The 23,233-nt window shown below is 38.7% G+C and overlaps 1 protein-coding gene across 1 annotated transcript in view; it reads right to left on the reverse strand.

Annotated features, from left to right (window-relative positions):
* Nucleotides 1–2,124: 2,124 nt before the first annotated feature.
* Nucleotides 2,125–23,233, reverse strand: part of DCC (DCC netrin 1 receptor) — a 939,470-nt gene continuing 918,361 nt past the window's right edge. Inside the window, 2 exon segments of the mRNA XM_030567485.1 lie at nt 2,125–3,051; nt 5,611–5,753. Coding sequence (XP_030423345.1) covers nt 2,962–3,051; nt 5,611–5,753 — 233 coding nt within the window. The 3' untranslated portion in view covers nt 2,125–2,961.

Raw genomic sequence — 23,233 nt, forward strand, 5'->3', positions numbered from 1 at the left:
CAGCAAAAACAGCAGAGCTGGCCCTCTTTCCCATAGTTTATTTATAGAATAGAGAGCACAGGAATTTATTTTAGCTTAGATTTTGTCCCCAGTCCTGCAAAGCTGTATTGACTTAGATGACACAACTCACTTCTGTAAAGTTAAACACAAGTGTTTGAAGGACTGACACCTATATTAGGACACAGCTATGGCTGCATATGCCTGCAAACTAGGGATGACTGAATTACTATGTAAAATTTAAGAATCTCCTCTTCCGGACGACTCACAGATATAAAAAACCAAACTTGTTCTGGATCTTCTGCAGGTTCTGAAATTTTGCATTTCTCTTTTCATTTCCAGTTTCTGGCTGAGTTTAGAGATGGAAATGCTTTAGAATTCACAAGAAAGGCTGCCCTCAAGAGAAATCCAGACCAATTTTGCAGACATTCAAGGGTCTAACATTTAAATCAATGAGAGTTGCATTCACAAAATGGCTATGATAATCAAAGCCACAGGACAGACATCACAATAACCAACGTTCAAATAAGCATTTAAATATTTGGTTGCTTATCCAAACAAAATCCAGTTGTCAAAACTTTTGAGGTTTACCTATCACATATTTTAGATAATTTTGTACCATGGATATATTCAGTTTTGCGTTAATGTTCTATGATTAAAAATTGCTCATTAAAGTCCTATGAGTCAGATCTTGTTTTCCAGAGTAACTCAGATTTACTCCAGGATAAGACAGTGCAGAATTTTGCCCTGTGGACCTATTTCAAAATAACTGACAATCTCTGCTAGCAGGGAAGAGGCTCTTTTTCAGAAAGGTGTGTTTAAACCTGCTTTGCAGAAACAAGACAGTAGGCTGGGACATCATGGGATCAAATACCAAGACTATGAATTTGGTTGTCATCATGACAAATTTGCTTGCTTTGTTTTCAGTGGAAGTTCTTAGTTACAGATCTGACAGAACATAAAAACTCAACCTCTCACACAGATATGACTTCCTTAACTCTTAGGAAATATCTGACTAAAATCTTAGTCAATTGAATAAAATACATTTTGGTAAGAAACATTTTCACAAACACACTAGAGTTCCCTAATGATGCATCTGAATTCCATCCTTTGCATCTGATTTCTTCCCCAATACATGTAGAAAATGGCTGTAGAAAATAATCTGAATTATTACCTCTGTTACAGTGCCATTTTACTCAAAATATTTTATTCAGGGGTTCACATATAATTACCCACCTAATAAAAGGGACTACTAGTTGTAAAGATCCCAGCCCTTCTGTGCTCTTTTAAAATTATGACCTACTCAAGCTTGAAATCAAAGGCAGAACTGAATGGAGTAATTCATCTGAAATTCTCTTATTGGGTTTTGCAGCCACTTAACTGATAAATATGCAAATCAGTTCCCTTTTGGTGATTCAGCTGCATAAACAGGGATTAACTCTGAATGCAGCTGAAAATTCAGCAATAAAAAATATGCTCACAAAATTTAGTCAATTCAAACAGTTACAGTTATCAAACACTGTAATATGAAGCTAGACTACTAGATAAGGGGGGAGAACACTGAAAGGGTTTCTCTAAGTTCACAGCAGTGTCCTGATGCTAAATTGTGGTTGGTTGGTTGTTTTTTAACTATGACTGAAAAAGGAATATCCTACTGCAATCAAGCACCTGTAATTTTTTCCCAATCATGCACCAACTTCTTAGTTCATTTTCTTGAATTTGTTGTTTGTCTGTAAAAACTGTGCTATGTCCATCACTGCTAACCGATACGTCTTATCTTCCACTGTGCCTGACCTAGGGTTGCTTTCCAATTTCCGCAGCCTCCACTGAGTTAAGGAGAAGTCATTGGTGACTGAATCACAGAGTTCATGGAACTGAGCAGTCTCAAACAAGAGCTGGAGCAGTAGAGAAAGGGTGGGAGGAACTTCACCCATTTTCCTCTTGCTGCTGCGAAAGGTGGCTCTGGAGGAGCTTTCAGATATCATCACAGTGCAGCATGGCACAAAGACCACCCATATTTAGAAGGTTTCAGAGTAGCAGCCATGTTAGTCTGTGTCCGCAAAAAAGAACAAGGAGTACTTGTGGCACCTTAGAGATTAACACATTTATTTGAAGGTGCCACAAGTACTCCTGTTCTTTTTCCATATTTAGTAGTGTTCTAGTCCAAGCTTAAGCACATCATCACTGTGTGTCAGAGAAGATTGCATATCATATCCTCTTTTTGTAAGTATACGGCAGCTGGCAGCATGCCACCAATGCAGATTTTTTTATGTTCCCATTCTCTGTAGCCAGATATAAAATGTTACCTATGGGAGGATTTCCAAAACCTTGCAAAAATGGGTGGACTTTACAGCAACTTGCTAATGCACACTGCTTGGGCAAGATGAGTGATTGAAATTACAAAAGAAATGGGAGTTATTTGTCTTGTTTTGTGCTGTTGGTAACACTTCCAATCCTTTGGTGCTATGTCATGATTATTTGTTACGGGTGCTTTCACATAAAAAAAGTATATAAAAAACAAAAATACATGAAGAGTGAACTTCCACACTGACAAATTATGGCATGGTATATGTTTAAAAATACATTTGAATGATGTAAAACTAGATTTTCATCAAGAACTACACACCTCTATTAAGTAAAATGTGAGATAGTCATGACATCTCAAGTATTACAAAGGCAAGCAGATCAAAATGAGCAATCAAGTGGCAACACCTCGAGCTCTGCTGTCATTGTTTCACTTATTTGCAAGGGCCACACTTTAATTGCTTTAGATGCTTGATCTACAGTAATGTAGCGGATTTTTAGTTATTTATTTTTTAGGACTCATCAAGAATCTTCCTTACGTTGAATGAATGGTACTGAAGAAAGAGTGGTTTTATGGGGTTGCGTACGTGTGGTGTATATGAAGTACTTGTATGCTGCAATGTTCCTGGATAATACAATTTATCTATTCATCAACAGCTGTTAGAAGGCCGAGCCAGTAATAGCATTAAGTTGCTTCATTAGCCCCTCCAAACTGGCCATTTGTTCACTCAGATCATCCTGTTCATATACCTGCAAAAAACCCAAATCAATAGTCAATGTGAGCTATAACCAAAAGTCTGTTTTAAAGGACACAGAAATGACAAGCAGGGGTAGAGCCTCTTGAAACAACACATTAAAACAGTTGTTCTCAGATTCATCACTTCACCCAACTGAGACCCAGTCACCTACTTGCTCCCCTTCCACTGCAGTCAGCAACCTCCTCTCCTATATATCTAGTTGGTGAATTCAAGGACCAAACTCTGTGATGAGTCCTAGAGTTCCAGTATATGCCTTCCCACCAGCAATGTTGCTTGCAATACTCCAAATCTTGGATGATTCCAGAATGGCATGAGACTGACTGACTGAATGGGAATGCAGCCATAGCGCATTGGGATGTACTACAGAGGCTGCTCCCAACTCCCATTATAGCCAGTGAGTCTTAACTCTTACCATTGCTGTTAATGGGATTTGAGGACACTCAGCGCCTTGCAGGAGGTGTTCAGTATTAGGGTCTGTGACAGAAGTGTGTGTAGGGGGGAAAGGGGATGGGTACAGAGGACAGCCAACTGAGTATCTGTCATGAAACCTTAAACAACTGGCAAATGTACCTGTCATTGGGAACCACTGACCTCAAAAGTTATGGAGACAAGAGTAAAATGAATGATTCTCTGCTTTGGATTCTCGGAGAGAGAACTCAAACACTAGTTATTTATGTGGACTTTTCAAAGTAGATGATTTTGAAAGCACTGTGGGAAATCTGCAGCCTAAAGATCTGGACAGAGTTAAGAATCCAATAGCATAATCATGCTTTGCAGAAATAAACTTAAAAAATGCCCTCAATTCACCCCTTCACCCCCAAAACTCTGACTACCTGAAGAGCCTATTAACTCCTGTGCCATTATTTCCTGTAAGTGTTCACACACTTGCTGAGTTTGAAAAGTGTCCCTCTTGGGAAATAAATTGTGCTGCTGTTCTAAGATATTTAGAACCGAAATAGCATTTCATGTTATCAAATGTTCTGTGCTAAATTACTCTTTATGTCAGTAATTTTACCAAAGACGTCATTTTCATTCCTCTCCCCCAATACAAGACTCCCATGTCCCTTATCTCCTCTATGTGGTAGAGCCGGCAGAACTTGGAAGAAGTTCAAAGAAAGAGGCTGCAGTAAGCCACAGGACTGCTCTGCGACCACATTGTTCAGTAACGGATTTTACCCGCCAGTGCGCTGGCTCAGTGCTACACTTCATTCAAAGCACTAGTGGTTTCAGTTGTCAGGTTAGACTGTAAATCATGGAATCATGTTACGCTTGTTGAGTGAAGGTCCAGGTGATTGCCAGAATCAGGAAAGAAAAAAAAACACAGCAAGGGGAGTAAATGCCACTTTGAAAAGTAACCTCTTTAGTTAGGGGAGGACATTTATCTTATCTGCTTTGGAAATAGCTTTGAGATCTGTGGACAAAAGCACCAGGTCATCAATCCTGCAACTAGATATGCATTTATAGGAGTGAGTGCAAAGCATTATCATCATTACAAAGAGCCACTGGTAGCACAAGCACCACTAAAAAAAGCTACTGGGTTAGGAAAGGGTCAAGTAATAAAAACCTATTTTTTGGAGATGGCTCCACACTTTGACAGCCTTTACTCTAACATAGTGGGAGAAGAATTCTCTCAGAACAACACAATAGCACATTGTTTATGATACTCCTAACAATAAAAGGGAACATAATTTAACTGTCCTATATTTATATGGGCAGCAGACCAAAAATCTCTCTGTGCATGTCAAAAACAGATTTCTTGCTTTTTCCCTTCCCCAAGGTTTCAAACATAAGAGGATTAGGTAACAAGATGCCAGATGAACCTGTCTCGCGATGCATAGTAAGCCACTCGCACACACAAGGAAATGAAAATATTGTACATAACAGTCTGTCTCCTTAATTTTTTTCCTCTTTTTTATTTAGTTTCTTTTGCTCTTTCTCTACTTTTTGTAAAGTGCTGTGTCTAAGACTCTTAATAGGAGTTAATGGGATTGCTCTACATTTTCTGATTATTTTTTCAGACATCTTTTCCCTCTGATCCTTTTTCATCTTATCTATCCCTTGCACATTATTTTTTTTCTCTCCATTGTCTGGTATTGCTTTATAATCTTTTATTCCTTAACTTATTTTTTCTGACATCAGTTTTCTCATTCATTCTCTCTTCCATCAGTCCCGTTCTCCTTCTGGATCCCGTGCTTGACAACTAGAATTGTTTTGATCTCTCAGCCGGTACAAAAGAGATCATGTAAATAACAATATGAATTATATATGCACACAACACAGGTTATCTGTCTATCTGTATCAGACACAGGCCCAGATCCAAAGGCACTGAAGTCAACAGAAAGAATCTTACTCACGCTAGCAGGCTTTGGATGAAACCTGTTGTTCCTTAACTGCTACTCACTGGTATAACCTAATACATCAAGTAGGCAGAGATGAAGCTGTTCAACTAAAGTGATTGGACAGAATATGATTTACAGCTATGACCCTGCACTTAAAGTTAATATGGTTTGCGATGAGACACTTTTTTTTTTTTTTTAAAGATTGTTCTTACGTTAGCTGGATCCTCTGTCTGTTTGTGGCCCTCTTCTGACACTTCTGGGGCTGTTGGCACCGAGACTGGAAGCAGAGGGGATCGTGCTTTTCCAGCTAATCCAAGTGATGCTGTTTTAACCTGAGCCTTGGGAAGATTAGGCCCTGAAAGAGGAAACAAATGACAATAATAATGTATGAATAATACATATAGGGGAAAATGAGGTTTAAGCCTTCTGTGCAAAATGCACTTAATTTAACTGGTTATAATTGGTTTTATATTTTCAATCCTAAATACAGATTATCTTTTCCAAATGTTCTTACATTGCTTCTTCCTAAAGGGAAGCCAGTGCCGACTGGAACACTTGTTGAAACTCTGTCAATTAGATTTCACTGTGAGCAAGCTCTGAATCCTCTTGCTGCCACATCCAGATTGTCAAGTATTTTGGGATGTCTTTGTAACTCAGATGGAAGCCATTTTTGCCACTAGGCCAGACCATGATGGGCTCATCTCCCAAAATAGGACTTAAAATCTGCCCAGTACTAACACTTCAGTACTTGTGGGTGGTGGGAGAAGTAATGGTTGCTACACTTGCCACTCCTCTAATGAGTCGTGATGAGGTCCCCGGTGGTTTTTCTGGTGGAAAATGAAGGTCCTCTCCCATGTTTTATCTTTTAAAACAACAGGTAATAAAACCACTGTCCTGTTCAATGTGTCCTCTCAAAATACAATAGCTTCTAATGCTCATGGCTATGTGGAAGCTATTGCTGGTGACATAATGGCTGGCTACTGCAAAGAGTATATGATTCTGATTTTAAAGACACTGGAAAGGTTTGAAAATGAAACAAAATGTGTAGTATTAATTAAGGAAATGGGCACATATCAAAGACTTATACTATTAGAGGTGAGATTTTCAAAAGTGCTCAGTATTGGCCTAACTCTGCTCCCACTGAAGTCACTAGTAAAAGTCCCACACTACCAGTTGTGTAAAGCCAACTCAATCCATTGCATCTACTTCATCCCTTCTCTTGAATATCCCTTAATCTGACTCTCTTCCGCCTTGCCTCTATGGACACTCAACCACAGCAAAGCATGTTGGTTCCCTATGGTACATTTTAGGTTGATATGCCCAGGTTATCAGCACTCTCCAGACTGAAATTTGTTTGGCAGAGTACATTGCTTGCTAGGGTTGTGGACTCTCTCAAAGCATGGCTGCTATCAGTTATCAGGAGATCACTGCCAACACAGATGATCCCATTAGGGACAATGCTACATTTTCTACATTGTGTAAGACATTTTTTTATTCAGCTCATTTGTCATCCTGGGAATTGAGCCCAAAAAATATATCTGAATGAATGAGCCTGGCTCTCCAGCCTCCCCTCCTTATCTCCCATAATTTTACTAGGAGCAAGGCTTTTAAGATTTCCGTGCTTTTGTTTACCCATGTGTAAAATGGGTATAATGATAATTACCTACCTCACATAGGTGAATTATATCTAGATATGGTCATAAAACCACCACCATCTCTGCAGTATCGGAGTCATTTTTGGCTTAATTAATGAATGTTTGTAAAGTGCTATAAGATCGTTGTATCAAAAATGCTAGGAGAAGGTGCAAGATGGCATTATATAATATTTTCTATGTCTATTATTACATCAGTTTTCTCTCCCTCCTCCATCTATAGACTAAATCATTGGGAGTAAGGTGCCTAAATACTTCTGAGGATCTGGGTTTACCTTACCAGATTGGATTATCGTGCCATCCAGTCTGATATCCTACCTCTAATAGTGGCCTATGTGTGGTGCTTCAGAGGAACATGAACATCCCTCCTGGCCAAATAATACACCAATAATACCATCTTCTGATGTCCTGACTCTGGTGGGAAATATCTGATGCCATGAAGCATGAAAACTGATTATCCCATCTTAACAAGCAAATATCAGTTTTGGTCATACAAATTATCCAGCCACTATTTAAATCCAGACTGTCCTTTCTAAATTATAGGGTTTAACTTTAATCATTCATTGCTCTTCTTCTTCCCCAAATAGGTTCCAATCTAATGAGCTCAGTCATTGTAGATCATTAATAGATCATGAAAAATAATTCTCTGGGGCCATCAGTGGTGCTACCAAGAGGAATAACTGTACTATGGTAGGAAAGGCAGTTGCTGCCGCTGGAGAAGAGAAAGTACTCCCCTCCTCCCAATAAATTATTGCAGTCATGACAGTTTTTAGTATTTTTACAGTTCTGGTGAGTAGTCTGGGGACAAAAGCTGCAGATTAATTTTCCTGCATTTCAAAGAATTTTTTTCACATTTTTAATTAGTTTAAAATGTGTATAACAGAGCTAAAGGACCCGCAGCAGAGGAAACACAAAAAAGGAAAGAGAGAATGAAATTCCCCCCTCATTAGAGACCCCCCCAGCACATTAGTTATAAATACATTAACTTCCAATAAAGAATTATAAGACAAAGACTAAAAAGAAAAGAGACCCATGTATGTACACTCCCCAAGTGTCAGTCTCTTTGATAATACAAGTTTAACTGAAACAACAAAAAAAGAAAGTCAATACTGACTAAAAGAGATCACTAAAAAGATAAAAACCCTTTGCCAGCTCCAGTTTAATAGCTAAAAAAGTTATTCAATAACTGGCGCTCCAAACTTCCCAGTACTTAAAAGAAAGACTAGACAACACAGCTATCTCCAACAGATACAATCTCTTAAATGTCACAAATTCAAGTAAAAATTTTAAGCAAGAAAATGTGTTTAGCTTTCAGTTCCTCAGATAAAAGTAATTTTCAAAGGGGAAGAGGCTTTTTTTCCCCCTCCCCTATTAAAGGATTTCTGCTGATATGGAAGTGAATGCATACACTCTTGTTTGCATTCGTGGATGCATTCTTTAAAATTTGTGTTTGACCAAGCAATTTCTGGACCTGGCTGTGGCATCAGAATCCATTTGATATGATAAGAAATCAGTACATGGTGCAAGGCATGCAGAGGAAGAAAACAAAGATCCGAAGATAAAATGAGAATTCATCCAAAACCGAACTCTTACATTCTATTTACACCAAGAAAAACATGATGAGTCAGAGGACGTACATGGGCATATCCATATTGATTTAAATGGAATTATGTCCACTTACACCAGCTGAGGATCTGGCTCTATAAATTATTAATACCCTTTTGTTTGTACAGTAGTTTCAAAATGCGTTCTGTATTTATCTGTCTGTATGATGCAGCGGGACCAGAACTGGCTGTGAAGCCTGCATGACCCAAGCCCACAATACTGGGGGCCTTTCACCTATGGGTCACAGGTGGGAATTTTGCCAATGTTTGTAGTGATCAATGTTCAGTGGTCTACTATATATGAAACAGTAGAGTAGTTTCAGCCCAGTTGTGAAAGGCTGGGCACCAACTGAGCAAAGCCCTTCCGCACATAGCGAACTTTAAACATATGACCAGTGACTTCAATGTGGCATACACACATTCTGAAAGTACATGCTGAAATGTTTTGGTGAATAAGGACTTGGGCCTCCATATCACAAACCCCACAATTTAGTTACCACTCTTGTTGGAGGTCTCACTGGAGAGACCAACGACTGATTGCAATCACAAAAGTGGTTCCCCTGGGTCCCAGTTGAGACACAGTGAAGGGTCCTTTGCTGTATCTATTGTGGATAAAACAGGATTTCAATCTTCAGTACTATCCAGGCAGTGCCTTTTGCAAGCTCTGAATTCAGTCAGCATTGTTTTATTTATACCTAGCTGCCATGGTTCCTATAGGCTTTTAAAGGGCTCAAGAGACCCTGGTTCAATTCCTAGCCCTGCCACTGGTTTGCTGGGTGACTTGGGCAGGGCATTTCCCTCCCTGTGCCTCAGTTTTGCCATCTGTAAAATGGAAATAATGATACTGCCCTCCCTTTGTAAAGTGCTTTGACATCTAGAGATAAAAAGCACTATATAAGTGTTAGGTCCTCCTCCTCCTTCCTCTTCTTCCAACCAGTGCTCACTGGAACGCAGGAACAACTTGAATGGGAACATATGTCCTTGATTACTCTGATGTGGTACAGAATAAAATAATGCAAGCCTGCTCTCCCAATATATTGTCTATACAATATATAATGTATTGTTGTCACAAGCACTTGCTTGGTGTTTGTGACCATAGCATCTGGGCCTTGAACCATGCATCCACATAGGTTTAGAGCTTACTTCAATTGTTTGAATGCTGATGTGCAGTGCGGCTCAAATTGAGAGCAGAGTAATGTAAAGTGTTCAGTAATGCCTTCTGAAATAAGACACTACCTGGAATGTGCATCCGGCAGTCACAGATTATATAACTAATGCGCAAATTAAGCATTTAATATTTTAAAATATTAAAGATTAAAAAAAGTAAAAACACAGTTTAGATGCTGGTGTGCAGAGATCATAGACTATCATGCGGACCGATATTGTCTTATTGTTCACTCATACTCCCCATCTGCCTGTATCCATCTGTTGTGTCTTATGTTATACTTAGCTCGGAAGCTTCCAGGGACAGGGACTGTTTTTTGTTTTGTGTTTGTACAGCGCTCAGCACAATGGGATTCTGGTCTAAGACTGGGGATTCTAGGTGCTATGGTAATACAGATCAAGAATACAATAAACTGTAAGCAGGTATGGGCAGGGACCATACTTATACGTTTTTAAAGCACTAAGAGGACATCTGCATTAACCTGTGAAGAAAAAGAGTGCAACTGTGACCTCTGTAACTGTAGGATTTATTTTTATTTATATTAGCACCTAAAGGGCCCAATAAAATATATATTTATTCAGGTTCCTATTGCAGTACAATTTGACTGGAACCTTTGGCTACCACTGTAACATAATGAAGAATAAAACTAAACAATTGCAAGTCAGACTCGAACCATGCTTGTTCCCTGGTTAACACAGATGTACTGTATAATGTTTCTTTCAGCAAATGACTTCATCCTGTGACTTGCTTGATCTTCATGGATTTGGGGAGAAAGTAGACATTTTACATGGAGGAGAACGAGTTTATGTGAACTGCAGAAATATTCTGCTATAATATTCCTGTTGCAATGCATATTTGTACCTGTAAATCCCCTGGTAAAAATCCTGTTACTCATATGTAACTCATTATAGTAATTGACCTTAAAGAGCTGCTTTTCTGCACAAAGACAGATGTTCCCTCCTGGATATTGTTAATGAAAAGCCAAAATGACAATTAGCATTTTGTTTCCCCTTCAGCTCACAAAAACAACAGGCAATTTCTAAAGCTTGTAACGAAAATGACAACCAGAAAATGTTACTTAAGTAAACCTACATTTAAAGTTCCCCACTAAATGTTTACAGATGATAATCAAAACACCCACTGTATGTAATTTGATTAGTTGTACATACAAGTAAGAAACAAAGAATATTGAAAAGACCAAGTCGACCTTTCAATAAATACACTGGACACAGAAGGCTGATGAGCTAAGTAAGCTAATGTATGCAAATGAATTACTAATTAAATTAACAACCATTTAGTTTCTAATGCTTCCAAACCCAGCAGGACCCTTAGAAGAAAAATAGGAACCGCTGGCTCATGAAGAGAAAAATGACAGTGCTCCTCAGGTGTAGTTCTAAGTAGCCACAGCATGAATTTACCATTTTAAAGTTTTATTTCGCAGAAGGGTTATTAATTAAACACTTCATTTGCTCATTAGTTATACAGCATATGGCTGATAGGTGAGAATTCCAGCTAGTGTTTTATTTCAAAAGGCCTTATTGAGCACATTACGTCACTCTGCATTATATATCAACAGCACTGCACATCGGTGGGCAAACAAGTGTTCTGTAACATCATTAAATGAAGATAACTGTAAATATATGTGTTTGCATGGGTGGTGGCCTAGATGCTGTGATATGGACACCAAGTAACTGTTTGTAACAGTAGTATATTATGTACTGTATGGATATTGAGGTTAATAGCAAAACTCAAACTGACTTCCGAGGGGCCAGAATTTCACTGGATATGTTCAGTACTGGTCAGTCTATCTCCAAAAGGGTCTAGAAGTAATAGAATGGTTCCAGAGACAGCCACAAAATATATTAGTCTTGTTTAGTTCAGAGAGGACATGAATAAAAGGGTGACATGTTAGAGGTACGTAAATCAGGCATGGTGAGCAGGGAGTCAATGGTCCACTTACACTTACCTTCTCTCATAAGGCAAGAAAGGGGAACATCCAATGAAATTTGGACACATCACATTGAAAACTGATTATAGGAGATATATTTTTACAGAATTCATAATCAATATAGAATTCACTGGCATGGGAAGTCGCCTGGATTATAAGAACACTCCTAAGTTTCAGTACAAAAGTGCTCAATACCTGAAGCTTCTATTGACATCATCTGAAGGATGGGAATGTCTCAACACATCTGAAAATTAGGGGCATGGAGGCTGATCCAAGACAATGAGAGTCTATTGACTTTATGAGCTTTGAATCAGGTCCAGAATATAAGAGATATAAACCTTAATGTTTAAACATGAAAGCCAGCCACCAGCTGCCTGCGTGTAGGAAGCAATATCTTCAATGGAAAGATAATTCCATAATTGTCCACTATAGGATTTCTTGCACTTTCTTCTGAAGCATCTGGTTCTAACCACTGAAAAAGGGTCCCTGACTAGATGAACCACTCGGGTGTGATTCAATATGGCAATTCCTACATCCCTTTCTTATATTCTGTTCTTCCTACAAGTGTGCAGCCATAAACATCAATTGAAAACTGATTATAGGAGATATCTATCAGATATAGGAGATATCTGAGCAAGGCATCAGAGAGGATATGAAAAGAGAATTTTGCTCTAAGAGGTATTGTATGGGTATACCTTATTGGTTCCAGTTTTTAACTTACTGGTATTGAATCCTCTGACTCCATAAAGAGTATTGGAGGACAATAACATGTAGCCAACTTTAATTCTGAATGAATTCCCCACCCCATTCTCCATTCCAGCTAGTACAGATCATGGAATGTTTAGGGCTTACCCTCAGTAAGTCATGTAGCCAATTCCTCCCCACTCAACCCCCAGGATTCTAACATGTCACTTGTATAACTAGTACTTTTAGCGTCAATCTCTTTTTTTGAAAATAACTCTTTCATTCACAAAGGTGCAGTTATTTAAAGAGTGGTATTTCCCCCTCTTTTACACAGAGAGTTCTTAGACGTTCTTTTAAGGTTTCATTGAACAATACTGAGAATGAGAGGAAATACTATGTCTGATGAGGTTAACAATTTTATCTATTACTCACATATTGTATTTTCCCAGTTTCACCATAAAGTGGGAATTTGCAAATTGGGAATCATTTTAAAGTCAGAAATTGCTAGGCTCAAAAGGCAGAAGTTGACTGAATGTTTACACACTCTCCAGGGATTTAAAAGCTAATTAGGTAGGCCTTAAAAGACCACAAGAAAGAGACCAAGTGAGCTCAGGTAAAAGTCAAGCTGTTAACTAATTAACTAGCCTGTTACCATTGCAGGAAGGATCAACACATAGCAGCAGTGATTAGAGAGTTTGCCTGTAAAAAGGAAACAGTTCCCAACAGACTCCGTAGAATTTAAGTTAGTCCCCAGTCCTGCAAACATTTATACATGTATTTGGTTTCCAAGGGACAACTAATAGTAGCAAAGTTAAGCACATGCATAAACTTTTGTAGGATCAGGGCCTTATTTCCTATACAGGCTCCCAATTTTGCAAAACATTTAAACACCTGCTTAACTTTAAGCATAAATAATTTCAATATAGAATATAAATATATTTAATCTATAATAGATATTATATACCGTGGGGCTGAATTAAGTCTTTAATTTTGTAAGAACTGGAGCCATTTCCTTGCAGCATTAACAGAACTGTGAGACACTCTGTAGGAATGGACCATAAATGTCTACGTAAGGTACTACAGACACACTGAAAGATATTTAAGCATTTCATTTAACACTTTCTTCCTATGTCTCAGATGCTTCTGACTATAAAGAAGGTGACAGACCAAACTTGAATCTTTATTTTTTTAGTTAGTAATAAAGAAATGCGAGGGTTTTATTGTTATGAACTAAATATTTGTGGAGGGTTTTCTGGGGTTATGTATATCGCAATGTGAAGAGGTCTTTTCTTCCTCCCTTTCAGTTCCAAACAACTACAACAGGAAATCACAAAAGGATCAAAGACAACTAACAGGTTATTTGATACTAACTGTACTAAAATGTATGTTCTAACTGTTTAAATGCAGTTCTGAGCTTGCTTGTACTACATGGCAGAATGTCTCCATTAAGTGAGATGGTGCCTCTCAAGGGAACGGAATGTTAAACTATATGACAAATATTTGAAGACTAGACTTTTTTACACTATAAGTAAAAAAAAATGAAAGAAATAAAGATATTTACATCGTCAGTAAAAATGGAGCTTTTAAAAATGACTTTCCCAGATAATAATGAACAGCAGCTTGACTTATTCTATAGGGAAGACGCTTTTACAAAGAGCCTAAGTTTCATTTGTTTAACTTTGATATTATGGGGAAAGAAATTCAAAAATGAAACCAGAAAAGATAAAAAGGAAGAGGTCATTTTGTGAATTTCAAATGTACAGTACCAACTATTTCATGGAATTGCCCATTGGGAAGACTTGTGAAGGAAGTTGACAAGCCTTTTTTTTGTATGTAATAAGTCTTCATGACAGGTGTAACAAATGGTGGGTATAGAAAGGACACTTGAAGATGAAAACAATCACAGAGAATGTTAACACCTAGAAGAAGAAAGTCAAAGCCTTGAAACATACAAGATGTTTCTTCTGTCCTTTCAGGGCCTCTCCTTCAAAATTGCAGCTATAAACTTTCAGAACATGAAGACATTTACAAACTTCAGTTGGGCATTATGATGTTTTCTTACAATTCCATTATATGAAGTTAATGCGTATGTCAGAATTCCATGAAAAATCCGGTGACTGTTAGGGTTTTACTTTACAACATCACATTGATCCTCTTTGTCTTTTACTTCTCAAAGAGGAAAAAGGCTTTTCATCTCTCCTCGGGAAATATGCAATGAGATCAGTGAGCTGTCAGTATAAAATGGATGTTGCTGGTAGTCGCTGGTCAGTGATATGAACACAATCTCAACTGCTTATTCATATACCCCAAAAAGGTTTGCTCTTCCACCTGTGTGACACTGAGGGCTTGTCTACACTTACATTTTACAGCGCTCTAACTTGCTGCCTCAGGGGTGTGAAATGCACTTGTGTAAACAGGGTCCGAGTGCTGGGAGCCGCGTTCCCAGTGCTCGGAGCTAATCCTCTTGTGGAGATGGATTATCAGGAGCTCTCTCCCAGCACTCGCACGTGACCGCACTCACACTTCAAAGCGCTGCCATGGGAGCGTTCCTGCAACAGCGCTTTGAAGTTTCCAGTGTAGCCATGCCCTGAGCCAAGCCATATTAGACTGACTAGAGCTTTGAAATGTAGACTTGTATTCTTAGAAGAGTTGGAGGAAGGTAGTGATTGTATTGGTCTGTGTTTACCTATATCTTGTTAGAGCTTAACAACATAACCAGATGGTTCCTGTCTGTTACTATCCTTTATCTTCAACTCAACTATATTCAACTCAGCAAGCAGCCCTAGGGTTGCTCCCTGTGCTTATATCTATCATTCTTGGTGTAGCACCCCACACCCCAGAAGGTCTCGCAGAGCCATTAAGGAAGCATCCTGCCAGCCCAGTGGGAGCCCACCACCTCTCCAACAACCTCGCAGTGTGTCCCCACAAAGTGCTTTAGCGTGGTGGGGGTACCTTTGCCCATGTGTCTGCTCTGGCGACCTGCACTCTGTACTGTGAATAGCAGGGAGCTGGCTCTAGAAGGAACCAGACTCAAAGTCTCTGATCCCTCCTCAGCTGGATAAAGGTGTTACACTCTTCAGCCTCGGCACATGGCATTATGGCCAGTGGCTGCCAGGACAGGGGCCTCTGGGGCTGACTATGATGGTGAAGGAGGGGAGAAGAGGTAGAGAGGGGGAATGGGCCAGAATCACCAGTGGAGTCATTGCTGGAGCCTGGGCTGTGTAGCCTGTGGCCCAGAGAAGGCCAGTGCAGACCCTGAAGTGAGGAGGGTGGAATCAGAAGGTGTACAGATTCAGTGTGTTTCCCAGGGAGACTTCTCCTGCCAGCAGAACTCCTCTGGAGCCCAGATGTAACTGCAAATCCTTGGTGAAGGGGGCCTCAGTGCCACTGCCTGGCCTCCCCCCAGTTGTGGGGGGTGAGGGGGCTGCTCCAGGACAAAGCAGCAGCAATGGCCAGGGGACAGACGGATCAGTTTACAGAGAAAGCTCAAAAGAGATCGAATCTCTAGGGCAGAGCTCAGCAAAGGGTGGATGGGGAGTGGCCATGAGAAGTGACTGCAGGCTACTGGAGGATGCAAATGCCATGGAGCAGGGTGGATAAAAATCAATGATTCTTTTTTTTTTTAAATCAAAATCAGATTGTTTTTTAAAACGTTATTTTTAAATTAAGTAGAGGTTCAATTTTTAAAAATAAACCTATTGTAAATTAAGTTTGAAATTGAAGGCCTACATTTATTATAATATATTTAAATAATTTTAATTAAATACAAAAAATAATATTAACCAGTACAGCTTTGCTGCCAAGCATTAAAGCAAGTCAAACTGCTGAACTGGTGGAAGTCACTGACTAGGATCTTGGAACCAGAGTTTGCTGAAGTGGATCACTTGAGTATTACCTGTTTTATTCATTCCCTCTGGAGCACCTGGCATTGGCCTCTGTTGGAAGACAGGATACTGGGCAAGATGGACCTTTAATCTGACCCAGTAGGGCCTTTCTTATGTTATTGATTCAGAGATCAAAAGGGGATATTAACATTAACATGGAAATTGGGTGTAATAATATCACTGTCTATGTTTCTCTTTGAAATCTGTAGTAAACTGTTTAGGAATTGCTTAATGGATAAGTACCTTATGCTGATGAATGCAACTAATTACCTTGTATACATAGGAAATAGAACATTTTACTTCAAAGCCACTATTCTTCACCCAATGAATATTTGCTGTCAAGAGATTATCATAGCCCACCAGAGGTCTATAAACATTTTCTAGGGCCCTGATCCTGTATCGGAGATCTGCTTAAGCTTCGTCAGGGAAATTTAAGTCTCCTCAAGACTGAGGTCTCTAGCTCCAGTCTGGATCACCCGGATACTAGACATGGTTTGCCTATTTTGGACTATAACCTGATGAACTGATTCTGAAAAGAACTTTTTGCAACTCAAAAGCTCACCATCTCTACTGTGAAAGTGACCTAACAACTTTACTCATAACTGTATATGTAATGATCTTTTAACCGATACTCTGTCTCCTTTTCTTTTTTAATACATTTTAGTTCAGTTAATAAGAATTGGCTGTAAGCATGTATTTGGGTAAGATCTGAAATATCCATTGACCTGGTGGGTAATGTGTCAGGTCATTTGAGACTGGTAGAATTTTAGATGCGATGAAGAAGATTTTCCATAATCCTCATCATATTTGACTTGAGTGTCTGGGCTGTAGGCCTAAGGCTGAGCTGCTTTAAGGGAGCTGTGTTTTTGGCTTCTGAGTAACCAGCAAGGTATTGTAGAACCTGTTTGGTTGCTGGATTGGTGAATCTAATGATTAGAAATAACCATCAGTTTTGGGGCTCACCTACCACCCCATTCTTTGCAGTTTGCTCTGATTAAGCAATCTCAGTGTGCCCCCCGGACCCTGATCACAATCTTTAACCAGGTGGTAAATAAGCCATCCATGCAGTCTTTTTATGGATTTGTATTGGATCTTTTGGAAAAACACTCAACATTTTCAAAAGAGAGTTGTTTAGAGACGATGTAGTGATTCTTCAGAAAACCATTTAAAAAAAACAAACAAACAAACTGCTGCCTCATATTAGGCAAAATGTATAATTAATCAATTTACTTCTATAGGGGCTTGATCCTGCAAAGCACGTAAGCACATGGTAAAATTTAAAACCTTAACTAATCCCAGTATAGTCAATAGTGCTATTCAGTAGTTAAAATTAAGCATGGTCTTAAAGTGTTTTGCTGGACTGTGGCCAGACATCTCATTAACATGCATGATTAAACCCCTGTGATCCTTCATCACCAAAGTATCCGAGTTGAATAGAGGAAGCCTGATTTCATAAAATGATATGGGAGCCGAAAAGTTTGAAAGGGTTTTTTTGGGGAAGGGAGGGCAGGGTATATGGATGTGGGGGTGGGGGGCGGGAGGAGAGATGTGGAACAGAAATGACAACAGTCTTTGACTGCAAAAGTTGTGATTTTTTCATCTGATGCTAATGTGATTTAATTTAGGATTCCAACACCAAAAGGTTATGAATATGCCATTAGTTTCCCAAAGAAAGATTCTAATATATCTCCTGCCCTACCAGTGTTTGCTGCATTCTGAAGACATCTGTTACTTTGTATTCTAGATAATTTATCAAGAGAAGAATCTAAAACTCTCATTTCCAGCCAGCATTAAAAGATGAAGAACTGGAACTAGAAGAACCAGAAATGTTCTCATAGTTTTTATGCAAAGAAACTAATAGTTGAATTGGTGGGAGTTAGAACTATATAAAACAACAATATGCTTTTATTTACATTTTCCATTAGCAATGGGAAATATTGACTCTGAGAGGTAAATGTCTAAAAGAGCACACAGATTTATCTGTACAGTTAATTAATTAGTGTCAGTTGGATTAATGTGAATAAATGTCCCGTTCCATCACTAGATTATACCTATCTGCTTTTTTTTTAAGTACAGTTCTGCTCCACAGGGCGTTAGATTTATAGTCTCTCCTAGTTACTTCCTGATCAATTATACTTTGCTTATAATTAAAGAGTTGCCTTTGCACTTGGAACACAATTAGGAGTTAACAGCTATTAATTATTATTATTATTATCATTCATATTGCAGTAGCGCGAAGGAGGCCTAGTGCTGGACCAGGAATCCCTTGCCCTCGGTGTGGTACAAACCCAGAACAAAACGATAGTCCATGCCCCTGGAGAATCGAACCTCCCCTCTCATAGCTTTGTTGGTTCTGCAGTGCCAACAGAAGCAAAACAATAGCAGCCTTTTGTTTGTTTGTTGCTATACTAAGCAGCTATGATTCTAAACACACAGAAGTGTAATGGAATGGTTTTAGCCCACAAAAGCTTGTGTTCAAATAAATTTGTTAGTCTCTAAGGTGCCACAAGTACTCCTCATTCTTTTTGCTGATACAGACTAACATGGCTACCACTCTGAAACCTGTATGATATTGTTCAACTACTTTGTGGCACTGTGAAAAGCAGATCTTATTTAAGGTAATCTCAGCCTGTATTTGTTTTCCCTTTTAGGTGTTTATCATGGTAGGAGGCATTAAATGAATTACATTGGGTCCGTGGAATTGATGGTACAGCAGAGGAACGAGGTAGTGACCATGTGTGATGTTGCACTCCATATGATTTTATGTAAGTATGCTGATGAGTATGAATATAATGTAACTTGAATATGCTTCATGCAAAAGGTCTCTTGTAAGTTATCATTACAAAGCTTACAATCTACTGAGTGTGGTCATCCTGTTTGTATAAATGTATCACTCTTGTATCTGAAACTAGAAATATAAAAGATAACTCTGAGGGCCTATTGTAATTATGCAAAGTGTGGGCCATTAATGGTGGTTTGGAATCTTGATGGCTCCCATTAACCAGGACAATTGTCTGTAGATGGCTTTGTTTTACTTGTGAGTCTTCCTGTATACGAGTGTGCTGGCAAGTGGGTAATGAAGTCTTACAGTGACATGTGATTATGTCACCTGAACTGGAATCCATCTTTAACCTAGTGCTTTTCCATTGAGAAGGGGTGGGTGGGAACTCAGAGGGACAAAGGGTTCCTGCTTATGCAAAAGATATATAAGTGGGTGGAACAGAGAAAAGGGGGCAGCCATCATGAGAAATCCCCTAGCTACCACCTGAGCTGGAACAAGAGCTGTACCAGGGGAAAGGATTGTGCCCAGGCCTGGAAGGTGTGGAGTCTGTGAAAGAAACATATTGAAACATCGCTGAGGTTGAGATTTTATACATAAAGAGGTCTTTATGTATGTGCGAGATTACTATGGCACAGGATGAATTAAGTTATATTCAATTCATTGTTTCATACTGATTTTACCTCTCATTTCTGTGGGTGTGATTTTTGTATTTTTTTTTCAGTTTTCTCTCTTGTTTTTCTGGTTCTTTCTTTGAAATCTTCATACAGAGGAAGAAGTGGCAGACACAGCAACCATCAGATCGAGCTGATTTCCTTAGGCAGGTATGCTTGCTGTGGTAACCTCTAATGAAGGCACTTAGTGGGAGGCTACAAGAAGGCACTGGTAGGGACTTGTACTAATGTGCTGCCATAATTGATTACTTAATATATATATATACACATAGGCATGCATGCTAGACTACTTCTTGCAAAAAACAAACAAACAAAAAGTTATGCCAAGAATACATGATTTCCTGATGAGCCAGAGAACATAAACAAGTCCACATTCTGTGCAACCTTCCCCTACAACTTCCAGATCTTATCCAGTTTAGATCACACCTTCCAGTGTGTAAGGAAGAAAAAAAAATCAAACTCAATTTTGCTGTACAATGATGTACTTTTTAGTTCTGTCATATCCACTGGCATATTGATCCATGGAAGATTGAAAAGATGGGAATTTTTACTTCTGTTTGTACATATTATGCAAAAAAAAGTAAAGTGGCAATAGAATACAGCACTTTTACAACTGCAAAAAATACAGGGGCTAAAGTTATAAAACTGAGATACAGTATAAAAGGCTCTGCTTAAGAGGTCACATTTTCTACCCTGCTAACAGCACACTTACAGCTACAAAAGACAAATGATCTGCTAATCCAGGTTCATTTAAAGTGCAGCGGATCATTTCAACAGTTAAAAGGAATTTCCACTTGTCAGGAATTTAAAAAAAACCACACTCCTTCCCTGGCCATTTGTAGAATTTATGTCAGATCCATAAAGCAATAAGCTCAACACTCCATCAAGCATTTTCTATTTAACCTGAAAGGGGACTAAGTCAAATCGCTTAAATGTCTATGTCCATGATTTGCAAGGAGAAATGACGGCAGCCACAATGGAGTGTAGAAAGGAAAGATTGTGAAGCTACTCTCATGTCTTCAGATTTAGTATTAAGAATCTGAACCACTGTATCATAAAGTGATGATGAAATGGTGTGATCTACTATAAAATATCTATGAAATGGGCCAGCTTAAAGCAGAGAGAGCAAACTCAATGGACTCAAGTAAAAAGGAGTAAATTTCAGCTTTGGGGTATGTTGAATGTATGACCTGATAAAGAAGATTGTGGCCTTTTAAGTTATTTATTAGTTCACTTATGGTAAAATACTATAGAGTTGAATAAAATACGTTAACCTTTCTACAGGTTTGTATGTACTAGCTTATAGATGTTAATAGCTAATTATAACACTTCTATATAATTCTATTGGATGCTAAAATACCTATAGAAAAGATCTTCAATTAGGGCTTGATCCAATGCCCATAGGGGTGCATGTGTGTCAACAAAAAGACTCCCATTGACTTAAATGACCATGACATTTGGCCCTTAAATTCTATGGCCACAATTTTGAAAAACAGGCTTAAAGTTAGTCTCCTAAATCCACATTTACACACATGAATAAATGGTCTGATTTTCAAAAGTGCTAAACATACCCAAGCTTCCACTGAGATCAGTTAGATCTGCTAGATAGTCATAATCTTTAAGAATCAGGCTGCTTATTTAGGTGCCTGCATATAGGCTTCTACTTTTAGGGATCCACTTTTGAAAAAATCTTAGTCCATACAATTCCTATAGAACTCTGTTATATTTCTATAGAACCCTGTTGGCTTCATCCCAGTTCAATTAAACAGGAAGTTTCCATCATAGTTCTTTCTGGAGGGATAAGACACTTTCCCAACATGTTTGAGAAATGAGAGAGTAATGTTTTCCATGACACTCACTTAAAGTAATAAACATTTTGCTTGGTCTAAGTAATGACAAATTTATTACTAATTACATTATTATGTTCTGCAAGTAGAAATTCCTTGAGATCTAAAAAAGCCTAGTGAAAAATTAATTCATTCCATCTATCTGTTGGAGCCAAGTAAATATTTTTCTCAAAAGAGAAATTGCTAGCATTTAAGGGTTGGCATGCCCCCACCTACAGTAAAATCAGAAGGGTTTCAAAGAGGGATATCTCCATGAAGGTGCTCGCCTGGAGTTCCTCCCTAATTGTTCTGTCACTGGGGAGGAAGGAGGAATTGCCTGTCCAGAAACCCTGCTGATCCTCTGAGCTCCATGCAATTATCAGGGACTACCCACAAACAAGCCAGTGTGCCTCCACAGTGGCTCTGGTCCATGGCAGCCACCTTCTCTGGAAATGTGAGTCCAGTGGTCACAATTAATGTAACCTTTTGTCTAATTAACAATACAGACTTATACAGCATAGGGAACACAGAAAATTCTGAGGTAACATAATTACTCACAAATAGCAATTTTAATGTTGATCACTGAACTTTATATGGGGATGGCTGGCTAACATGCCTCTACTTACTCCTCTGCCCCCACCACCAAAGCATGAAGATCAAGTATGAAAACCTGATTGCCTTACTTATGCAAGTAGTTCTACTGAAGTAAGTAGGCTTATTCACATAATAAGGTCAGTAGGATTTGGCTTTCTGTAAACTTGTGGTATTACATAAGGACAAATAGACCCTATCATATATAAAAACATAATTCAGTTGTAAGAGTTGGTGGAGGGGAGACTTTCCAACATTGTAGGGTTTCTCTGCTTCTGTCTGATGTCAAAAATAGAATTACCTAGTGATGGATAGCAGGTGTTCATAATAAAAACATGGTGCTTTTTTTGGTAGTCTTGTAATCACTTACAGTTAGGTAACATATGTTGTGTGGCAAGAATGCTATGTTCAGAGAGCAACATCTGAATATAGAACAGAATTCAACAGAGTTGAAATTTCTGATCTGCGGGTAATTCTGCCAAATTGAGCAACCCATCACATTGCATAGTGTGATTTATCAATATTGGGTCCGATCTTGCACACTTTATTCACACAAGTAGTCCCTATTTACCAGATAATATTATTGACTTCAAAAGCACACCTCACATAAGAATTATTCATGTAAGGATTCTAGGATTGGGCTGATATATATATGTATACATATATATATGAACTCATCTCATTTTATTGCATTTAATACAATATAGAAGAGGTGTGAAATATGGGGTGGTGTGTAGTTGTGCTATCCTAGTAGCATCCCAAGAAAGGAATATCTTTAGTTAAGCACAATCCCTCTCTCTGCTCCATAGTCCATACTAGCAGCAAACAACTACCTTCCCCATGACAGCTCCAGTGTGGAGATGGTGCATTGTGGAGGATGGACCTAAGACTCTACCCTTTCCCCACTTGCTTGTGAGGCAGGGTAGTGGGTGGATCAGGTCATTTTTTTGACAAATACTATATTTGCCGAAAAACGCAGTTTCAGTCAACATGGTACTATTTGTAAATTTGAACCAGGCCACAGATTA

This window comes from Gopherus evgoodei, chromosome 6 (assembly GCF_007399415.2).
Source record: "Gopherus evgoodei ecotype Sinaloan lineage chromosome 6, rGopEvg1_v1.p, whole genome shotgun sequence".
NCBI lineage: Eukaryota > Metazoa > Chordata > Testudines > Testudinidae > Gopherus > Gopherus evgoodei.